General features: G+C 32.0%; 1 protein-coding gene across 2 annotated transcripts; it reads right to left on the bottom strand.

Moving 5' to 3' along the window:
• Positions 1–869: 869 nt before the first annotated feature.
• LOC147227503 (plastin-3-like) lies at positions 870–16452 on the bottom strand. Of its 2 annotated transcripts, XM_086158185.1 has the most exons (16): positions 16318–16452; positions 14384–14452; positions 11943–12094; positions 9767–9896; positions 9498–9630; positions 8029–8110; positions 7288–7453; positions 7044–7183; positions 6752–6847; positions 4030–4216; positions 3877–3955; positions 3679–3799; positions 3474–3607; positions 2301–2424; positions 2073–2197; positions 870–1582 (listed from the first exon to the last, which is right to left on the bottom strand). In XM_086158185.1, the coding sequence occupies exons 2-16, from the start codon at positions 14442–14444 to the stop codon at positions 1450–1452; spliced, it is 1863 nt and encodes a 620-aa protein (XP_086014311.1). In that variant the 5' UTR covers positions 14445–14452; positions 16318–16452; the 3' UTR covers positions 870–1449. The 2 variants fall into 2 exon arrangements, with proteins under 2 accessions (XP_086014311.1, XP_086014312.1); XM_086158186.1 differs by lacking the exons at positions 14384–14452; positions 16318–16452 and having other exon boundaries at positions 9498–9625; positions 11943–12079.
• Between the last annotated feature and the right edge of the window lie 1644 nt (positions 16453–18096).

The following is an 18096-nucleotide window of genomic DNA, read 5'->3' as shown; positions in this document are numbered from 1 at the left end:
TGCATTGCAACTTGACAAATCTACAGATATTAGATATGTTAGATTTCACACTCAAAGTAAATTGAGACGGCGGTTTCATTGTAATTCATTAAAAAATGTTTTTGACATATTTATTTGGTGGTACTGTGTGATTTTTCTAATGTAAAATATGTGCCGTGGCTCAAAAAAGGTTGGGAAACACTGTCTTAGATAAGATATAGATCTGGTAAAATATCACCTCTCCTGGAAACTCAGTATATCAACTTTTCTTCTCTGCATCATGTCAAAGAGTAAAAAAGTACTTTTGCCTTTTATTATTTGCATATATATACTTATATACATACACATGCATGCAGATAGACATAACTGTATATACACCAGGCATGCATGTCTTGTTCATCTTTCATTGGAAATATATTTTTATGTTGTTTTTGCCCTCTGGTGCAGAGAAAAATATATAACCGCCGAGGACCGGTTGAGGGTGAGATTTTTTTCAGACGTCTTTGCGAGATTTTATATCGATATAATCTATATTATGATCTATATCAGCAGAAATCAGAAGTAGCCAGATGCATGTTGGATGTTCGGCTACGCGTTTGGAGTTTTGCATGGAATGATGCAAACTTTGTTAAAAATACAGCAAGCATCAAATGATGCTGCGTATTTCATTTCATACGTCAAAAATTCACCGCATTAAATGTTCCATGGCTCAATAAAATAATAATATTGGTTCGACTTTCTTTAAAATCTGACATTGAGCTCTACATTTTAGTTGAACGGTGGACGGGGTTTAACATCAGGTTTAAAATATAACAACTATATAGTTACCAAGATGTCAAATTGATGGATACATCAAACAATAATATCAACAATCAGAAGAAACACCAAACTCATAAGAAATTTGATTTTAAAATCAGGAATAGCATGAAAAAACAAAACAATTTTGGGCAGAAATAAAAAGTGAATTTGTCACCAGACGCCAGTGATAGCAATGATTAATTCACAGCTTTCAACAATGACAGCTGGAAAACGGTTTCAAATCAAGCAGGGAGTGAAAAAAGGGAAAAAAAACATAAAATCAGTCAAAAAAATAGAGATAACGCGATAAAGTTAATGGCGAAGGAAAACCAGAGAAACAGCAAAATAGTTCACAAGCTCCCGTTTCAGAAAATGATCCAAATAATGAGTTAAAAAACAGCGCAGCCAGTAAAAACCCACAAACTAAATGCTTATTATTATTCATTCATTTCCCCTTCAATGGACGCTAACATAAAAAACCCTCAAACAAGACAAAATATGACTATATTAATATGACAAAAATATAAAAATTGGTATGAAATACCATTTATCATGTAGCAAAGCTTCGGACTTGCACAATAAAAATGATGTTTTTATTCCATTAAAACCATTAACTGGCTGGCGCATATGACATGTGTGTGTGTGTGTGTGTGTGTGTGTGTGTTTTCTCTTTTAAGTCTTCTTCATGCCTCTTCCCATCAGACAAGCAAAGATGGTCATCACCATTTTAGGGTTTCCTTCAACCAGGTCCTCAGGAAGGGCGTAGACCTTTGCTCCAATCTTCCTGGCCATGGAAATTGCATATCTGGTGAAGGACGGGGTCAGAATTAGAGTCTGTGTGTCCAAAAATGACATTTAAGATGTAAAAAAATATTATTTTGTGACTAGAATTTCCAAACGTGTCATTTCTGATCATGTTCCACCTAGTTTTCAATATTAAATCACAAATCAAATCTGTTTTTTTGGTTGTATTTTGATATTTGATTAGATCTCCAACCCCCGCCCCGAATTAAAATAGAGATTTTTCTTTAAGATTTAGGGTTTATAGGACATTTTTGGTTGAAATATACCATGCCAGGACATCTGTAACATGCATAAACATCTTTATTACTGACTGACTTTGTTAGCATGTTAGCAACAATCAAGCACATAATCATAATCTGCTTTTCAATCTCTATTCAGTCAATATCTTCCTTCCTCGGTGATCGAACTGTTTGATCAAATGCAGATTAATGATGGGGAGAAAAATACTGTGTGTGTGTGTGTGTGTGTGTGTGTGTGTGTGACATTTTTACTTGGCATTGTTCAGTTTGTCGTCATCCGATAGATCCTCTTTTTTCACCAGGTCAAAGTTCACGCTCGCCGGCTGGATGGCGTCTATCAGCTCTAGAACTGGCAGGCTGCTGGTGATCCACTTATCCTAAACAGAGGGATACGTGAAATATTTACACATTTTGTGCAAGAATCCAGCCGGTGTGCACGTGGCGTGAATCAGGCTTGATTAGATAATGATGTGCACTCGCCTTGAAGCTTTTAACAGAAGAGACTTTGCCGTTTTCGGACAAAGTCTTGTTGACCCATGAAAGTATCAGATCGTCTCCTGCCGCTTCTCCGTGTCCCAGATCCTCCAGAACATTCAATGTGTACCTGTAAATTCCCACGTTTCAAGTCAATATGGTGAGAAACAGTACAAGTCCCTGCTGAAGTCTGGTAAAGTCGCTTTTGTCCGCGTTCCAGTTAAATAAATAACCATTTTTGTCATATATGGAAAACCTAAGGTCTTCTTCCAAAGGACTTCATTCATTCATTCATTCATTCATTCATTCATTCATTCATCCACACACTCAAAGGTGCTGCTAGTTTTCATTTTTGCACAAGTGGTTATGTTTTATATTTTCTGACGTTGATTACACCACTGTTTGTATTATGTTATGTTATGTTATGTAATGTTATGTTATCATATTTTTAAATTATATTTCATTAGATCATATTTTTATATCATGTTATGTTATGTAATGTTATGTTATACTATGTTATGTCATATTATATTATATCATATTATATTATGTTATATTATACTACTTTATATACATTTATGTTTATTATATTATGTTATATTATGTTATGTTATATTATTATATTATATTGTATTATATTATACTAATTTATATACATTTATGTTTATTATATTATGTTATGTTATTTTATGTTATATTATTATATTATATTATACTAATTTATATACATTTATGTTTGTTATGTTATGTTATGTTTGTTATGTTATGTTATGTTATGTTATGTTATGTTATGTTATGTTATGTTATGTTATGTTATGTTATGTTATGTTATCATATTATATATAGGGTTAGATGGAGACGCTTGATTCGCTGTGGCAGCCCCTGAAGGAAAAAGCCAAAAGGAGATTATATTATATTATATTATATTATATTATATTATATTATATTATATTATATATGAGGATAGATGGAGAAGCTTTATTCGCTGTGGCAACCCCTGAAGGAAAAAGCCAAAAGGAGATTATATTATATTATATTATATTATATTATATTATATTATATTATATTATATTATATTCATCAACTGAACTATCTCTACTGCACTGTGCACTTGTTGCAGTGTGAAGGAATACACTATACTGTATTATTTGTGTGAATATGTGAGGTTTGTTTGCTCACCTTCTCATCAGCTGCCATACGAGCGCCAGCGTCAGAGTCGGGTTTCCTTCGTAGAGGTTTTGTCCACCGATTCCCACCAGTGAAAAACCCGCTTTTTCCTTTCCCAGCTCAACTGCATAGTTACAGTTTTCTATCTGTAACACACACACACACATAGAAATCAATATAAATGTGAAATTCCATGCCTCTTTTTCAATATATTTACCTTTTTCAAATGCCCTCCAGCCATTTTCTTGAAGGGAGGGTGGTTGACTCTGCTCTCCCAGTCTACGGCCACCTTGATTTTTTCATACAGCTGCAGAATCACCATGGAGTCCTGCAGATCGCTGCATCCGCAATTCACATCAAAAATAAATACTTCTTACGCCACAAAACGAGTGGATCGGGATGAAAAGATACAAACCCGTAGATGTGATGAACATGTGGACTGACTCCCAGAGAGTTCATCCAGTTCCTGAACGTCCTTTCCTCTCTGGACTCTCCTGAAAACAGAGAAAAACAATCTTACCACGCGAGGACAGAGCAGGATTTGTGAAACATGTGAAAACCTTCTCACTCTGGAGATTCCAGTCCTGGTTCTCCGGTTTGTTCAGCGCCGGGTGTTTGTTGAAAAGCGTGGCTATAAAAGCCATATTTAGCTTTGCGTTCCCAAACACGACGTCGGCAGCGGTGATGAATTGTCTGCAGCCGAGACGGTCGGCCTGTTCCAGCATGCTTTCCGCTCGCTTGGTGAGATCCTTTTCCTGGTGATGCACATAAAAAAAATAAATAAAGGGAACATTTCAACAACACTTTATTATTACTTTTTTTTTTTTTTGGTATTTTATTCAATGGGTTCATATAGTCCAGGGGTCGGCAACCCGTAACACCCAAAGAGCCATTTGGACCCGGTTTCCTCGGAAAAGAAAACACTGGAAGCCACAATTACTTTATGACGTTTAAAATAAAAGCACCACTGTATATATTGCTTTTTATTACCTTTACACTTTGTATAAACAAGTGTGTCGTGTGTTGCTCCTGAAATTCACAAAGTATTACAGAGAAAATTAAATTTATGTAATGAACTCATTTTGAGCTTTGGGCTTTCAGAGCGTGTAGCGGAGCCTTGACCTGAATTTTAGAAATAAATCGGGGAAAAAAATCACTGTGTCAGTAAACAATAAAAAATAAATATTTGCAAAATATCTTCATAAATATTTATTTTAGCTGGTTTATGGGACTTCTGCTCCTGAACTTCTGCGCACAGCATCTGCGAATCGGGACTTTACTGGATGGCTATTATACCGGCTTCCACGAATGTGACGTTATTTTGAGCGGCAAAAAATAATAAATATAATTTTATTTAATATTTCAAGATCACAATAATCTTCCAACTTGGAACTAAAAGTTAAAAAAAGGAATTAACACAAATGAAATACACTTCAATTAAATATTTATAATTTATTTTCCCAAGCCGCTCGGAGCCGCGGTGTAAAGATGGAAGAGCGGCGGGTTGCCGACCCCTGGTTAAAGATCATCTTTTCCCCTTTTGGACGTCATTGACCCTGTTATTTAATCAGTTCATGTAATTTAATGGATAATTCTTGTGGGTTCGGATGCACAGCCCAGCATTTAGTGTCTCTCTGGTTTGGTTCTTTGATTTTTCCAAACTGGGGAGCCTTTCGCAAACATCTATGTCAATGAATAAATGAAAAATAAATAACAATATGCATGATCGCTGATTTTACCATTTTCTTTATTTTGTTTTTACCTTTGCTAAGGATAGTCACAAAAAACAAGCTAAAAACAAGCTAAGACGAACTCACTATGTACTCAAGCTACAATGTTCTGTACTAAAATAAAAATATTTTCAGTATTTCATATTGATAAATTGCAAATCCCAAATTTGACATAGGGCTGTTTTGTATTCAATAACTTGTGTCCATAATTTAAAAAAATACAAGAAAGATACTGAGGGCTGTTGAATATTATTATATTATGATACTGAGGGATGTTAAATGTTATATTAGGATATTGAAGGATGTTAAATATTATTATATTATGATAAAATATTACTATATAATGATACTGAGGGATGTTAAATATTATTATATTATAATATTGAGGGGTGTTAAATATTATATTATGATACCGAGGGATGTTAAATATTATTATATTATAATATTGAGGGGTGTTAAATATTATATTATGATACCGAGGGATGTTAAATATTATATTATGATAAAATATTATTATATCATGATTGTGAGAGATGTTAAATATTATTATATTATTATATTGAGGGATGTTAAATATTACATTATGATACTGAGGGATGTTAAATATTATATTATTATATTGAGGGATGTTAAATATTATATTATGATACTGAGGGATGTTAAATATTATATTATGATATTGATTGATGCTAAATATTGTTATTTTATTATAAAATATTATTTTATTATGATACTGAGGAATGTTAAATATTATAATGATACTGAGGTATGTTAAATATTATTATATTACAATATTGAGGGATGTTAAATATTATTATGAAACTGATAGATGTTAAATAATAATATATTATAATATTTAGGGATGTTAAATATTATATTATAATACAGAAGGATGTTAAATATTATATTATGATATTGAAGGATTTTATATATATTATATAATGATAAAATACTATTATATTATCATACTGAGGGATGTTAAATATTATTATTTTATAATATTTAGGGATGTTAAATGTTATATTATGATACTGAGGGGTGTTAAATATTATATTATGATATTGATTGATGTTAAACATTATTATTTTATGATAAAATATTATTTTATTATGATACTGAGGGATGTTAAATATTATATTGTAATTTTGAGGGATGTTAAATATTATTATGATACCGAGGAATGTTTAATATTATTATGATACTGAGGGATGTTAAATATTATTATATTATGATACTGAGGGATGTTAAAAATCATTATATGACGATACTGAGGGATGTTAAATATTATTATATTATGATATTGAGGTATGTTACAAATCATTATATGATGATACTGAGGGATGTTAAATATTATTATATTATGATATTGAGGTATGTTACAAATCATTATATGATGATACTGAGGGATGTTAAATATTATTATATTATGATATTGAGGTATGTTACAAATCATTATATGATGATACTGAGGGATGTTAAATATTATTATATTATGATATTGAGGTATGTTACAAATCATTATATGACGATACTGAGGGATGTCCAATATGATTGACTTACATAAAGACCAGTCATGTCGATCTCAACGGGAGGATTTCCTTCCTGGCTGCCATCGGGTGCGATCTGGTCCAACAGGTGGAAATAAGCCTTCGAGTCCTGTGCGATTACACCAGCGCACCAATATTCAGAAACATAATCGCCAAATAAACCAATTCCTTCAATGAATTCTGCCGCTGAATGAAAAACTCCAGCTTAATCGTTTGAATACGACACTAAAACCCCGAGTGGACGATCAATAAAATATTTCACCCGTCGCACCGGCAAAGCGGTCGTCCCGGTTCTATGTTTTCACCTTAATGTCTCCGGAAAAGTTGGATATGTTCATGTCAACTTTCTTGAGGTGAAAGTTTGCCCAGCGCAGGAGAAGAGCCTCCGGGCTGAGCTTCTGCAGCTCCTCCAGACTTTCATCGTCCTCCAGCAGCGCCGCGATTGCTTTGAGCAGAAAAAGGAAGAGCAGGACACAGTTTGCAAACGTGAGATATTTACATCAATCCAAATACTGCTACGGCCTTTAGCCACATTCCTGTCCGGTGCACCTTCGTTGCGGTTCAGCTCAATGGAGGCAAACAGTCCGATCTTGATGATCTGCCAGAGAAGACCGAGAACCAGATGGGGTTTTCCTTCCTTCAGATCCTGAGCGTCAATATTGATAACTTGGCAGCCGATGGATGAAGCTGAATTCAGAGCCAAGTTAAGATTCTCCTGTTGGCACAAAGAAACGTCAAAGTGGGAAATAAATGACTTTCAAGTAAAACCCAAAGAATGGAAGTAGATTGAAGGCCTTACCTTATCCTATCTTATCTTATCTTATCTTATCTTATCTTATCTTACGTTATCTTATCTTATCTTATCTTATCTTATCTTATCTTATCTTATCTTATCCTATCTTATCTTATCTTATCTTATCTTATGTTATCTTATCTTATCTTATCTTATCTTATCTTATCGTATCTTATCTTATGTTATCTTATCTTATCTTATCGTATCTTATCTTATGTTATCTTATCTTATCTTATCTTATCTTATCTTATCTTATCTTATCTTATCGTATCTTATCTTATGTTATCTTATATTATCTTATCGTATCGTATCGTATCTTATCTTATCTTATCTTATCGTATAGTATGTTATGTTATGTTATGTTATGTTATGTTATGTTATGTTATGTTATGTTATCTTATCTTATCTTATCTTATCTTATCTTATCTTATCTTATCTCATCTCACCTCATCTCATCTCATCTTATCTTATCTTACAAGACAAAACAACAACCCTACCTGTGTGGTGAAGGCTGTAAGTTTCTTTTTATTGATGGTTCTCTCATCGATTGTTTCAGGAATTGATAGGTTGATAAGTTTACTGCAAAAAACATTGAGATAAAGACGGCGTCAGAAAGACGGAAGGAAGGTTGAGCTTCAAATCATTGAGATTCAATCTTGAGGGTTGAATTGATCTCAAACCAACGAAGATCGGACGTTGTGTAAGATGTAAAATAAAAACAGAATACAATGATTTGCAAATCAATTTCCACCTATATTCAGTTGAATACACTTCAAGGACAATACATTTAATCCTCAAACTGATAAAAGTGATTCTTTTTGTTTGCCATTATTTACACACTTTGAATTTGATGCCTGCAACACATTCCAAAAAAGCTTGCAACACCTGTTTGGAATATTTCACAGGTGAGTTTTGTAATTGGGTCAGTTTAAAAACTACATTTCTCAACGTAGGATTGCAAGGAATTTCGGGATTTCACCATCGACGGTCCATAATAACAACGTCAAAGTATTCCGAGGATCTGGAAACATCTGTGCAAAAGCAGCGAGGCTGAAAACCATCTCAATGACTTGCAGGCATGAAGGAGGAAGCAGCTGGTTATATTTATATTATCTAAAATTGCCCTGAAATCATTTGACTCTGGATGGAGCTGGTGACAGAAATGACATGAACACTTAAAAGAAGGACTTCATAAGCCTGTAAACCAGGGGTTCATTCTGGTCCAGGGGTCACATACGACTCAATTTGTCATATCATAGCGTAATTACCTAGAAGTGACAGTATGTCCGTATTTTTCCTTTGCTTTAGTGTGAAGGAGAACAGGTAAACGATACAAAGCTGCTTTAAAAAATACGTGATTGGTTAAGAAAAGTACCGTATTTCAACAACACTGCCTCAGTTCTGTCTTCTCAGGTCATTTTGTTTTGTGTTTTCCGCCACGGCGAGTCTCTTAGTGGCGCCGAAACTTGCCACATTCGCGCTGAGCATACAGCTTTCTTATTAACCTCAACCAACAAAAAAAGAATTGATCCATTTTCTCGGTAAACCCTAAACTCCATGTCCACTTTTGCTGACGAGGGTGCAACGGGAAAGCAGGTCAATTTCTTACAAGAATTAAAAATGCTATTTGCCAGTTATGACGTACCGTGTTGCTAACACTGACTGAAACAGTGAACTCCTCGCACACAAAACAGGAACTGTATCTTTATTTTAGTTCATGAGTTTTATGTATTTTTTCATATTCTGTATTTATTCCATGGGCCGGATTAGACCTCCTAATGGGCTGGTACCGGCCCGCGGGCCGTACGTTTGCCACCCCCTGCTGTAAATAGAGCCATTTGAGGAATAATAAATAAAGCACATGCATTATGGAGTCTCAGAACACATACATACTTTCTTAAAAAAAAGCATCCCAACTATGGAGGCAGCATGTTTTATGCAGAATTAGAAGTTTTATAAGGTTTACCAAAGCACGATGCCGTCCGCCAGGGCTACAAACAGATCTTCAGTGTGGGCGTCGATGGGCAATATATGTTTGCAGTCTGGATCCTTCTCCAAACAGGAGTTTATATAGTTGGCAAAGGCAAAGCGTTCCTGTTCTGGAAAACAGTCCATGCAAGTGTTATATTCCTTCTCATGACAGTCAAAATGTCAGTAATAAAGATGTGATAAAGCAGTTTATTGTTACGGTCGCTGTATCTAATCTATGATATTATGTTATTCAGCCGTACGAACCAGAGATTGAATGTTGAGTTCCTTCACTGGAGATTTCGCTGGTGCCTCCAATGGCCAATATACCTTCTTTTTTGTTGAGAGCTTTCCTGAAACTCTGGGCAATGTGGTCATTCTTCAAGTCCTTAAAAATCTGGATATGTTCACACAAACCACACTCGCAGGTCATAGAAGTATTTAGCATTTGCTACGTCTAGTGGTTGATGTCAGCATAGAGTTCATTATTATTAAAAACCAACTTGGAATCTCAACCCTTCAGCGACATAATTCGGCAAAGGAACGGTTGAAATAATTGAGCAAACACTTGTTTGTGTTTTGTCTTCTGTAATGATATAAAAAATAACTTTACTTACGTCATTGCTCATTATTACAATGCAACTTTACTCAAATCAACTTGACATTTTCCAGCTCGATCACAAAGGAAATTCTAAATGCATCGAGGTAAAGATTTAAAATTGAAGAGAAATTATGAGATATTAAATAAAAGACAAAGTAAAACACGAATCAAGACTTTACATAAATAATGACATCATGTAACGTCCAAGTGCCAAGATAAAGACTGAAATGGCTCAACAAAAGGAATTCAAAAATATCAATAAATGCATTAAAAAAAAATTCAGTTATTTATGTCGCAAGACTTATATAATGCCTTCAACTAACATGACCATAATATTCAAATTAAACAAATGTTTTCTCAATGTGATTTATATTCATATTTATTTTATTTTTATTTGTTTATATTTTATTTGTATTTATTTTTTATTTTATTTTATTTTATTATTTGTTTTCATTTTTATACATTTATCTTATCTTATCTTATATTATTGTATCTTATCATCTTATGATACCTTTATATGTCAAAAAATGATATTTTATGTTGCAAGACTTCTATTATGCCTTCAACTAACATGACCATAATATTCAGATTTAAAAAAATGTTTGCTCAATGTGATTTATGTTCATATTTATTCTATTTGTTTATATTTTATTTGTATTTATTATTTTATTTATTTATTTATTTATGTATTTGTTTCTTTGTTTTCATTTTTTATTTTTATGCATTTATCTTATCTTCTTATCTTATCTTATCTTATCTTATATTATCTTATCTTATCGAATCGTATCATTTTATGATACCTTTATATCTCAAATAATGTTATTTTATGTCGCAAGATTTATATTATGCCTTCAACTATCACGACCATAATATTCAAATTTAAAAAAATGTTTTCTCAACGTGATTTATATTCATATTTATTTTATTTTTGTTTGATTATATCTTATTTGTACGTATTTTAATTCTTTTTATTTATGTATTTATTACATTACATTACATTACATGTAATGTAATGTATTAGTTTGTTTGTTTTCATTTTTATTTTTATACATTTATCTTATCTTATCTAACCATATCGTCTTATAATACCTTAATATGTCAAATGTTATTTTATGTCGCAAGACTTATACTATGCCTTCAACTAATATAACCATACTATTCAAATAAAAATAAAAATTCATTTTTAAGCATTAAATATAATGCCTTCAACTAACAAGGCAATAATATTCAAATAAAAAAAATGTTTTCTCAATGTGATTTATGTTCATATTTATTTTATTTGTTAATATTTTATTTGTATTTATTTTTTATTCTATCTATTTATTTATTTATTTGTTTGTTTTCATTCTTTGTTTTTATACATTTATCTTATCTTGTCTTATCTTATCTTATCCTTATCTTATCTTATCTTACCTTATCTTATTTTATCTTATCTTATCTTATCTTATTCTATCTTATGTTATGTTAACCTCTCTTATCTTATCATCTTATAATACCTGCACATGTAAAATAATGTTATTTTTTGTCACAAGACTTATACTATGCCTTCAACTAATATAACTATACTATTCAAATAAAAATAAAAATTCATTTTTAAGCATTAGGAAAACAGTCAGTCAATCCTTGTTCTTGTTAACAGCTGATGAACAAAAACAGATATTTAACCTTTACTTTGTTTTATTTTCCTCTCTCCAACCATTTCATGCACAGATTGTGCATTAAGAAAATAAGTCAATGACCTCATTTAATGCTTCTTTTTGGACGTCCAGCACCGATCTAGCTTTAAGAAAAGTTCACCAATGAGAGTCACTCATTACAGAGTCAGTCAGCAAGAACACCTACGCTGATGAACTCCTCCAGGCTGATGCGACTGTCGTTGTCTCGGTCCAGCGTCTGAAGCAGTTCTCTAACCTGGTAACCAGCCATGGAACGACCCACCTCACGGAAGAGGTCGCCCAGTTCAGAGGCGCATATGTAGCCGTTGCCGTCCACGTCTACGGAGACACCAGAAGGAGAACTCAACGTTTTGGTTTGATAAGGATGGAACTTCCATCCATGCAGCCATTTAAATAATTACAGAAAAAAAGGACGTTTCCAAAAAATGAACACATTTTAAGTGTGCTTTAACTGAAGAATATTTCTGATTGCATGAGTTCCAGGGAGACAAATAAAGACGGCATGACGGACAAGGCGGACGAAAATACGTGAAAATAACATTTATTTTTTCAAAACTGTAATTGTTTCACTGCTGTGAGTATACAATTTCCTCTATGGAGGTCAATAAAGTATATCTTATCTTATCTTATCTTATCTTATCTTAATCACTCTCTGATTCACACATTTGGGCAATTTTACCCAATTCATGCCAGTTCCTCCTGCATGTTTATTTATTTATTTATTTATTTTTAATTTATTTGATTTATTTAATTATTTGTTATTTTCATCCAACTTTGATGTAATGTCCTTAAAACAAGCTAATGTATTTTAAATCGAACACAAAACACTTATTCTCACATGCATGATGTTTCAAGCCAAAATTAGGCTCTTTCTCAAATGATTACCAGAGATGTGTGTTAACAAATATGTTATTATTAACAAATATCTCTGGTATTTTTTTTAGCTCAAAATGTTATGCACGCGAGAATAAGCGTTTTGTGTTATATTTAAAATAAATCATCTTTTCTTTTTGGAGCATTTCCTCGTGTGTGGATTTTTTCAAGGAGCAGTATCAGTATTGTGAACATCAAGAATAAAATAAAAAATAAAATAAAATACAACGAAAAAAGAAAAGAAAAAAGAAAATTATATACATATATTTGTATATACATATATATGAATAAATTACTACACAAGGAGTTTGCGCATTCTCCTTGTGTCTGGGTTTTCAAAATAATAAAATAAATTAAATAAATATAATAAGTGATATATATATGTATATCAAGAAAAGAAAGAAAAGAAAAGAAAAAAGATAATTTTAGATATATAAAGTTCTCTTTTTTCTTTTTGTTTTTTTATTTAATGATTATAATTTTATTTTACTTATGTATTTATTAATTCATTTTCATACTTTTCATTTTCATATCTGTGTGTATATATATATATATATACATATATATATATATGTTTGTTTTTTTTTCTTTCGTTTTATTTTATTTTAAGATACTGTATACTAAGTACCTTGCCAGAAGACCTTTCCTCACCTAAATAACAAGGAATTTGATCTCCAGACGACAGACTTTTTTAGATATCTACAGTTCTGATCCAACAAACAAGGAGTGGGAAAAACTTAGAAGAGCCACTTCCATAGAAAGCTTCCTAAATAGCACTAATAAAGAAAATAACGGGTAAGCTATATAATGTATTTTTAGCTTCGAATATACAGAACTCCCAACCGATGAGACGGAGATGGGAGGCGGAAACGAACGCGGACATATCACTGGACGCCTGGGAAGAGATTATATTGAGAAACACCAGAATTCAAACTCCTGGAGGGAATTCAAGTGGAAAGTAATTACAAGGTTTTTCAGAACACCGGAAATAACAAGCCAAGATGGCTCCACTTCTTGCAGGTAAAGATACTGACCACCGCACACATATATTCTATTCACGTATACATATAATACATGGATCCAAAACATATGGGACATTTACAAGGCGGAGCAAATTACATGTTTATTAAGGCTTAAGACGCCTACTTACACTAAACAATGGCTCCTGCCATGTCTTTACGAATTCAATGAGGTAAGACTGAGGTAAGACGAACAAAAGCATCATTTCTTGTTAGATTACCTAAGTGGAGTGGATTTTTTTACATTTTTTTTGTGTGTGTGTGTGGAGGGGGGGGGGATCGTGATATGTACCTGTCAAAAAAATTAATAAAAATTGAGTTTAAATAATAAAAATGACAATAAAAAATCTGGCAGGTTATATTGGAAAACTCCAATATATGATGAAAAGGGGGTGAAACATCTTCAAGTTAATTAATTCCGCGATTTTTTTCCAATTTTTTAATTTTTTGGGGGGGATCACTATATGTACCTGTCAAAAACTTGAATAAAAATTGTGTTTAAAAAATAAAAAATAAATACATAAAAAAAAACCAGCAGGTTATATTGGAAAACTAAAACATCTTCAAATGAATTAATTTCACAAGACGAAGATTTGGACAAGAAATCACGTTGACGAAGACGACTTTACACTTTTGGAAGCAACAAAATCACAACATTCCAGATGTGACTCTGTATTAAACCCTGAAAACCAATTTATTTGAACACTTTACTCACCAATTTTCTGAAAGCCTTCTCTGATCTCCTCCATTTGCTCATCACTGATTTGCTGCGACATTCTGAAATCTGGTAAATAGTATAAAGGAACACAAGTCAAGAAAATTGTGAATTAAAGGTAGTACATTTTTAGACATCACACCACATTATTTTCCTTTTTAATTTCATTTATCATTTGAATGCCTGTGAAAAATAAAACATTTCAAAAAACAGGAAGGCCTAGTTTTTCCAAGGAAGACAAATATTTCATTCTGTAAGGCATCGCTAATCTAAACTTTATAATTCATAACTTCAATTTTCCAGTACTTTAACGGGCAGCGTATTTAATGTTTTTTTTGTTAATTACTTATCGTTATCCCTGTTGTTGTTTCCTGCTGTCTATTTATTTGTGGATTTTTTGTCTTGCTATCTTCTGTCTTCTGCCTTACTATTTATATTATATATTGACATTTATTTTATTAATATGATCATGATGTTTCCAGCTAAAAAAATAACAGAGATATGTGTTAATAATAACATATTTGTTAACACATATCTCTGGTAATCATATGAGGAAGAGCTTATTTTTGGCTCGAAACGTCATGCATGGAAGACTAAGTGTTTTGTATTATATGGAAAATAAAGCAGCTCATTTTAAGGACATAACATCAACGTTGGATAAATGAATAAATAAATTAAATGAAAATAAATTAAACAAAAAAAAAAAGAAAGAAAAAAGGTAATTTTATATATATATATATATATAAAATATATATATATATTTTATATATATGAGTGTGTGTGTATATGTAAAATTATATATATATATATAATATTATATATAATTTATATATATTCTATATGAATTAAAAGAGAAAAAAGATAATATTATATACATATATTTATATATAAAATTATCTTTTTTTTTTCTTTTTTATATATAAATATATATTTATATATATATACATATACACATATTTTTATAAACATGTACATTTATATATGCATTTTACATATACATATATGTATATATAAAATTTTCTTTTTTTCTTTTTTTGTTTATTTTCCAGAGAGAATTTTATGTATACACACATGCATATATTCATATATTCATATATATATATTCACATGTACATATATATATATATATACATATATATACACACACACACACACACACACACACAAAAGAAAAGAAAAATTACAAAAAGGATAATTTCATGTATACATATGCATATATATATTTTATTTTTATTTTTTATTTCATTCAGATCTGGGAGGTGTTATTTTAGTGTTACCTGTATTTTCTGAGTAGTGTGATAATATACTGTAGCGGTTTGTCCTATAATGTAAAATACATCACATTGATGATTATTCCTCTACCGTATGTCCAGTACATTTGGAGAAATCGATAATAACGCTGACTGTGACTCGCTGAGCAGATCAGCATCCACGTTTTCAGTTAATTACTGAATAAAACTACATAAATAAAACACTGCTTGCATGCGACTGGCCTTGGTTGCCAGGGTTTCTTTACAAATATTAAATGTTCTCTTTTCAAAATGAATCAAACCAAAGGATGCATTTTTAAACTAAATGTAATCACATAAATGCAGTTAAAAAGACTGAAAACTGAAAATATTGTCATTTCAAGGGTAAAACTACTTTTTCCATTAAAACAAATATAGTACACAGAATCCATTAAAGTGAGTCAAAAGTCACACACACACACACATTCACTCATACATGTATATGCATGCTTACACACACATAAATGAGCTATGAGCCACACACACAAACACAGCAAAATATGATTTAAATCCCATTCTTATAGTTTAAATTGCTATTTAGAATTTTTTTATTTAGTTTCTATTTAATGTCTTTGCATCTTTCTTTACACCCCAGTTAAAAACCAGTGTGTGTGAAAGGCGACGCCCAAAGAGCTCCTCACATACCTGACGCCTGTTGGATCTTGAAGAGCAGAAGAACTTTCTTCACTGTTTCTCTACCTGTTTTTCTTCATCTGACACACAGGGTGAAGATGATGGCTCCACCTCCACACACACACACACACCGTCCACACACACACACCGTCAGCCTCCCGCCTTTCGCCCATCAGCCGGCATTTCCATGAAAAACATGCACAAAAATAAAAAAGCCAGAACTGTTTCTTTGCACGGTATTATCAAATAGCAGATTGTGAAATGTTGAGTTACCATGTGCAGGTAAACATCACTTCATGTCACATGTGATATGAATTAAGATGTATTTATGTATATTATATTCTTATCTAATAAAATATGTGTCAGCAGGGTGTAAACCACCTCTCGTCCAATGCCAGCGGGGAAAAACACCGGCATTCCTGTCAGCTAAAGTGCAAGATGAGCAGGAGATGATGGATGGATGCATTAATGGAGATTTTATCAGTAGTTTATTATATTCAATTTATTGCTGGAGCACAAACCTACCATGGTGAGGGTTTACATATATCCTTCAGAATCTTAAAAGCCTTAAAATAAAATATGAATAGCGTTACAAGAAGAATTTATGACAAGGTTGTAGGGGTTTTACTTTTTATCCACTAAATGATTTTGTTGTTGTTGTCTATTTATACATGGATGTCTTGCTATCTCCTGTCTTCTGTCTCTCTATTTATATTTATATTCATAGTTATTTTACTTTTGGTTTTATTTTAAGTTCATGTTATCACTGACAAACACGGACAAAAATATAATAATTGTGCAAGGCATCACTAATCTGAACTTTACAACTCAGAACTGTGAAAATAGCTTTTCAATTTTTTATTTCATGTTTTTTTTGGATAATTACTTATTGTTATCCCTGATGATATTGTTGTTGCTTTTCAATTATCTGCTGTCGATTTATTAATGGATTTTTTTTTTGTCCTGCTATCATCTGTCTTCTGCCTTTCTATTTATATTAATATTCATATTTATTTTACTTTTATTTTTTGTCATTATCACTGTTACGCTTCTGTGACCAAGGAAGTTTATCTCATCTAATTTGCCAATGAATATGAACTTGTGTTCTCCCGCAGGCTACGTAGAATCACTTTACAAACATCTTCATCGGCGGGAGGAACTTGGGATTCGAGCAGTCGGAATTTTGCTGCCACAACGAGTCTGAACATGCAAGAATATCTCCGGTATCCTCATATCTTTGCTTCACTTCCCTCTTCTCGCTCTGCAACGTCTCTTCTCGCAGCAAAGCAACGTCCTGAATCCCGACAAAGTTCCTCCTCTGACATCTCAGTTCTTTGTTGCAGAGCAACATCTGCTCAACAGATCTGAAACTCCATGAGAAGAAAGATTCTTTATATTTCTTGGAAAAATGCAGAATGAACTTCAGAAGACGCACGCTTCAGAATAAGGCACATTATTTAAATAACCAACAACGCACTGCGTTAACCACAAACCACCGTAAAAAAAAGAGAAGATGCAACTTTATGCGGATTGGATTCACAAACAACAATATTTACAAGACAAATAACAAAACTGATTAAGAAGATTTGTCCATGTGATTTAACACAGCCATAATATTCAAATTAAACAAATGTTTTCTCAATGTGACTTATATTCATATTTATTTTATTTTTATTTGATTATATTTTATTTGTGTTATTTTGTTTGTTTGTTTGTTTTCACTTTTATTTTATTTTTGTACATTTATCGTATCTTATCATCTTATGATACCTTTATATGTCAAATAATGTT

The sequence above is a fragment of the Fistularia commersonii genome, chromosome 13 (assembly GCF_037954325.1).
Source record: "Fistularia commersonii isolate RoL2024-O1a breed Wild chromosome 13, RoL_Fcom_v1.0, whole genome shotgun sequence".
Classification (NCBI taxonomy): Eukaryota; Metazoa; Chordata; class Actinopteri; order Syngnathiformes; family Fistulariidae; genus Fistularia; species Fistularia commersonii.
The sequence above is the reverse complement of the archived record's forward strand: the minus strand, read 5'-3'. Positions and strand labels throughout refer to the sequence as shown.

Excerpts from the sequence above, each read along its gene's own strand:
- LOC147227503 (XM_086158185.1), bottom strand. The coding sequence starts at position 14,444 with ATGTCGCAGCAAATCAGTGATGAGCAAATGGAGGAGATCAGAGAAGGC. Across the intron at positions 7,184-7,287 it reads TGAGCTGAACCGCAACGAAG|CAATCGCGGCGCTGCTGGAG; the intron begins GTGCACCGGACA and ends TTCTGCTCAAAG. Across the intron at positions 3,800-3,876 it reads CATGTTCATCACATCTACGG|CGATCTGCAGGACTCCATGG; the intron begins GTTTGTATCTTT and ends TTGCGGATGCAG.